The 5,797-nt window shown below is 35.4% G+C and overlaps 1 protein-coding gene across 1 annotated transcript; it reads right to left on the bottom strand.

Annotated features, from left to right (window-relative positions):
- Positions 1-4,051: 4,051 nt before the first annotated feature.
- Positions 4,052-4,759, bottom strand: LOC105539221 (olfactory receptor 52N1). Its single transcript, XM_011979408.1, has one exon. The coding sequence runs from the start codon at positions 4,757-4,759 to the stop codon at positions 4,052-4,054; it is 708 nt and encodes a 235-aa protein (XP_011834798.1).
- Between the last annotated feature and the right edge of the window lie 1,038 nt (positions 4,760-5,797).

Below are 5,797 nucleotides of genomic sequence, written 5' to 3'. Positions count from 1 at the left end.
CAGCTATCCCACCATTACGACTAGAAGTTGGCAGTTCGTATCTAAGGCAATTAAAAATAAATAAAAGATGTTCATGAGTGTGAAATCATAAAGGTGTTGTTATTTATTATTGTGAATTCTAAACTAGTAAATTCCTATTAGTTGAAAAAGAGAAAAAAGTAACAATAAAGGCACTTCTGAATAGTACATACTTCAGATACTGGGAAACACTTGTTATTAGGGTTTTGTGTGTTTTTATTTCCAGGTATGTATAAATTTTTTCTGAAAAATCACAATTTTCAGAATATTCATAGTTCAGAGGATATTTTATCACAATTTCTTTCATTTAAAAATATGTCATGAATATTTCACTCTTTGACTCCTCTACAATATGAATATCAAAGTCAGCAAAGCTACTTTATGGCTGTAAACTTTCCTTTACGTATTTTTAAAATTTAAAAGATTGAGTTAATTTCCAATATGTTACAACTTTATGGTGAACACTGACACAACCATGATTAATTCTTTTGGAAAATTTATAGACCTGAATAGATATTGAGTAAAAAATATGCTAATTTTAAAGCTTTTATATTGCTAGACTTCTTTTCCCCCCACCAAGATTGTACCAAAACTCTGTACTTTATGCTCTTGAACACAATCCAAGTATATGTGCCACCTTATACAGTAAGATTCTCTATGAGTAACTGGTCTCCCCCAACTGTAGGTGCCAGATAATAGAAAGTAAAATAGAACAGGCTATAAGTAGATGTAAGTGGGACCAGCCTTACCCATAATCAGAAGTGAGGGTCATTGTTACATTGGATTTCTTGGTGTGCTGAAATTACAATTTAACTTCCCAATAAATTACCTTTCTGAGATTGAAGATTTTCTCCACTTAACTTTCAGTAATTTTAGGACCAGGTGCGGTGGCTCACACCTGTAATCCCAGCACTTTGGGAGGCTGAGGCGGGCAGATGGCTTAAGGTCAGGAGTTCGGGACCAGCCTGGCCAACATGGTGAAAGCTCATATCTACTAAAAATACAAAACTTAGCAGGGTGTGGTGGCGGGCACCGTAATCCCAGCTACTTGGAAGGCTGAAGCAGGAGAATTGCTTGAATCTGGGAGGCAGAGGTTGCAGTGAGCCACGATTGTACCATTGCACTGTAGCCTAGGTGACAGAGCAAGACTCTATCTCCAAACAAACAAACAAACAAACAAAAAACAAATTTAGTGATTTTGATAAGCATTGTAGTTTCTTGGCCTCCACTTTTTAAATATGAACAAACAAGTTATCAGTAACTGAATCACTTTCCTTAATTATTGATTCAAGAAAATTAAAACAAAGATGCAGTTATGAGTTAAAATAAAGCAGAGGACTATCTGTATTCCTCCTGAAAACTGTGTCAATAGGTGAATGGATAAAGAAAACATCATATGTATACAATAGAATATTATTTAACCTTACAAAGAAATAAATTCTACCACTTGTAAAAACATGGATGAACGTGGAAAACATTATACTAAGTGAAATAAGCTGGAAAACATTATACTAAGTGAAATAAGCTGTGCATAGAAAGATAAATACTTCATTATCTCGCTTACATGTAGAATTTTTAAAAAGCCAAATTCACAGAAACAGAGAGAAGGGTGGAAACAGATTAGAAGCGTGTTGGGGTAGTGAGGGAAATGAGGAGATGTTGGCCAAAGATATAAGCTTACAGTTATCAAATGAGTAAGTTATAAAGACTTAATGTGCAGCATGGTGACTAGAGTTAATAATAATCCATTGTATATTGAAATTTGCATAACAAGTAGATCACATATTCTCACAGTTGTGTGTCCGGGTCTGAGTATTCTATCAACAACTCTTCTAGGTATTTTGGCATTTTTTGGTATTTCTTAAAAATCACATTTCGAATTTGGTTTTAAAAAATTATTTTATAGTGGTTGGGATAAATTATTCTTTGCTTTAGCAGTTTTCTCTTTTAATAGCAATCTTAAAGTCGGACATTTGACATCCTGAGGAGATGACCTATATCATTACTTTTATGTTTTACATTGCTTTGCCTTTTTTGTGTCCTTTTGGTGAGATTTTCACAACTTTATATATTTTTTCTTGGATATTTTTGCTACCATTCCTTTTTCTCTGTTATAAATGTTATTTTCTAATTGTCTATAACTTCTTTCCTTTTTTGATTGGTCCAAAATATTCTCAGATCTCTGAAAAAATATTGGTACTGGAAATATACTTCAAGAATAATGAAGATGATGATACTGAACTAATGAAGAAGAAAATATAATCTCTACTTTGTTGTAAAGTGATTAGTATTCATATTCAACACTCATAAAATTATTTATATAATTATAGTAATTCAAATACTATTTATTAGTTTTAAGTTATTACAATCATAAACAAATCAAAAAGATTTCTAGAATTAATGCAAGTGGTAATTATCTTATAACAGAAAATTAAAGATATAACTAACATTGATGTTTTATACGTGTGTGTGGTTTTATACATAAAATATTTTGAAGGAGAGGGCAGATGACAGATACAGATAGTTATTAAATTAAATCTTCACTGTGGGTAGAGTAGTTGGTAATCTTATTAAAGTTTAAACACAGTTTGGAGTAAAAGAAATAACCACCAAAAAGAAGAACAATAAAAACATACACGTACACAAACAAGATTTTTAAGAGGCCATCACTAAAAAGGGACTAGACGGAGGACATTTTCAAAAGGAAAGTTTAAGTTTTTTACGATGATCTTGTTTTATTATGATTTGTACAAATATGCACGTATTATTTACGCTAAATTTAAAGTACTTCTGAAAGAAAAGAAAGTATATATACTTTTTAAACTATAGACAGTTGGCATAGGAAACAAGAAAGAAATGTCTCACAGCTTAGGGAGGTCAGCGTGTGTGCTCAAGTGATATTATTTTAAATAAAAATGTTGTTTAAACGTAGTATATATGCAAAAAGAGCACATTTTACAAACGATAGGCTCATGAAATATCACTAAGTTGATACACCCTGCAACTACCATCCAGGTCAAGAACTAATCAATGGTGGTACCTCAGAAGCACCCCTCATTATCTGGTTTCTCATTCTCAAAGTTAAACATTATCTGAATAAATTAGTTTGGCCTACTTCTGAACTGCACATAAATGAAATACATAATATATGTCTTTATCTCTTTCACCTAATGCTATATTTGAATAGACCACAATTATTTATTTATGTTGTCTAACGTTGATGGACATTGGTATGATTGCCAGCTTCTAGGTATTACAGGCATGCTTCAATTTACAACTTTAGAAGTTTTCTGGTGAACATATGTATGGGTTGCTACTGTATATACAGCTGACAAACTTGGAATAGAAGTAGAATAAACTCTCAGTGATTTTGGCAGGAAAATGATGAGCTAAGTAAGTTAGGACAGACATAAATGAACACGGCTCATGTTTTGCCGTAGATTAAAATTTTTAAAAAAGTTTCACTCCAGTGTTAGTGATCCAACCACTGTGCTGCAAATTTGTGTAGACTGTCATTTAGGAGAGAAGATTATGTCTGTGAAGATTAAATGCAGTGAACTTCGAAGTCCTCTATAGTAAAAAGGCTTTAAAGAACATGGAATAGCATAAGAAAGGGTATTTACCTATTTGATCATGATGGTACCCTTTCCAAAGATGCAGAGTAACCCGAGTCTCATAAAAATATTCCTGTGGACAGATTTCTGGTGTCATTTAAAGAGCTCCCTATTGACTTGGTGATCTCAACCTGGCTAAGAAAATTCTAACATCTCAGAAGACTTTAAAAGTTATGAGAATTGTCTTTTCCCTTAAGAAAGAACCTAATGGCACTTTCTCGTATTTGCTTGGTTTTCACCCCATACACAATGGGGTTCATTGTGGGAGGCATTAGTAGGTAGAGATTAGCCATAATAATAAGTATGTGGGGAGGAATGGTGTGTCCCCAGAAACGGTATATAAAGAAGGTAAAGAAGGCTGGAACATAGGTGATGACTATGGCAGAGATGCGGGCAGTGCAGGTGCTGAAGGCCTTCTGTCAGGCATCTGCTGATGATAGACTCACAACTGTTTGAAGAATCATAGTGTAGGAGATTGTGATGCACAGGATATCAAAGTCTCCAATCAACAGGGCAACCATCAAACCATAGATGGCATTAACCCTAACATTGCCACAAGATATCTTGGCCACAGACATGTGGTCACAGTAGGTGTGGGGTATGTTGTTGCCCCTGCAGTACGGCAGTTGCTTGGTAAGGAAAGAGAAAGGGATAACAAGCATCACACCCCTAAGAAAAGTGAGGAAACCAGCTTTAGCAATGACTGAATTAGTGAGGATGGTGGCATAACGCAGAGGGAAGCAGATGGCCACATAGCAGTCCAGGGCCATGAGCATGAGCACTCCAGACTCCATCCCTGTGAAGGTGTGCACAAAGAACATCTGGGTGAGGCAGGCTTTGAAATCAATCTCCTTGAGATTAAACCACAATATGAAGAGAATGTTGGGAAGGGTGCTGGTGCATATGAGCACATCTGCGAAGGAAAGAAGGGCTAGGAAGGCATACATAGGTCTGTGTAAGGCCTCATCGGAGTAGATGAGGTACATAAGGCCAAAGTTCCCTGTAATAGCAATGCTGTACATGGTGCACAGCGGGAAGGAGATCCACAAATGCACGTCTTCCAAACCAGGGATGCCATTTAGGATGAATGAAGCTGGAGTTAGGCTGTTGCCATTTAGAAATGACATAATAACTGCTGGAAGTTCATTGTATAGCAGTTATAGTATTGCCTCTGTGAACAGGGGGGAACAAAAAAAGAGCAATTTCAGGGAGTGACAGACCAGCAGTCTTCTTTCCCATAATGGCTATTTTGTTTTTCTTGTAGATCAATGACTATATTTGTTCTCTTATGTTTAATATGTGATATATACTCTGTCTGGGTCTGTGCCTTAAGCATTAGGTGTTGACAGGAAGAACTGAGTCTAGTCAGTATGTTTGGACCTGAATATCTAGGGTCTTTTGTTATCATGTAGTCCATTCTCCAGGCCAATGTTAGCCATGAACTGAACAACTCTGTGGTCAAGAATTGATTAAATATTTGCTCTATTCTAGGTGCTCACCATCTTAGAGATGTCCATTGTATTCTGAAATGTTAACAGACTTCAGTAGTTCCTATAGGCTTACCTTTCAAATTAAATCTGTTCTACCTAATGGACATACTGACAATATTTTCAATCTAGTTTTAGTCCAAACTACTCCCTTTTGGTTTGCAGAAAACGTAAATAGAGAAAAATATGAATCATCCCCTTGCAGTTTTCTTGAAGCAAAATCATAGACTGATCTTAAAGGCAAATAATAATAACAATCCACTTTCTAATATCATCAAAAGGCCATTTATTTTATACGTATGTATGTAATAGATGTAAATAGATGATGAAAGATCATTAGAAATGCAAAAACTTATATGAATCCAATGCTGTCCTAAGATTACAGTCTAGTCTAATGGACTCTAGAGTCAGTTCAATGAAAATAAGATATTTATCATCCTAAACAAAATAAATTGACATTCCCTTTGGAAAGAACATAGTGCTTTATATTCTACCCACATCAAAATTTCAGCCCTAGAATCAAATATTTTTGAGGCTTAAAATAAAGAATATTGGTCCGGGAGCAAGATGGCCGAATAGGAACAGCTCCAGTCTCCAACTCCCAGCGCGAGCGACACAGAAGACCAGTGATTTCGGCATTTTCAACTGAGGTACTGGGTTCATCTCACTGGGGAGTGC

The sequence above is a fragment of the Mandrillus leucophaeus genome, unplaced genomic scaffold (assembly GCF_000951045.1).
Source record: "Mandrillus leucophaeus isolate KB7577 unplaced genomic scaffold, Mleu.le_1.0 Scaffold2007, whole genome shotgun sequence".
Lineage (NCBI taxonomy): Eukaryota > Metazoa > Chordata > Mammalia > Primates > Cercopithecidae > Mandrillus > Mandrillus leucophaeus.
This window is presented reverse-complemented; position numbering and strand designations above follow the sequence as displayed.

Bases quoted from the DNA above. Each gene is read 5' to 3' on its own strand.
- LOC105539221 (XM_011979408.1), bottom strand. From the start codon at position 4,759: ATGTCATTTCTAAATGGCAACAGCCTAACTCCAGCTTCATTCATCCTA.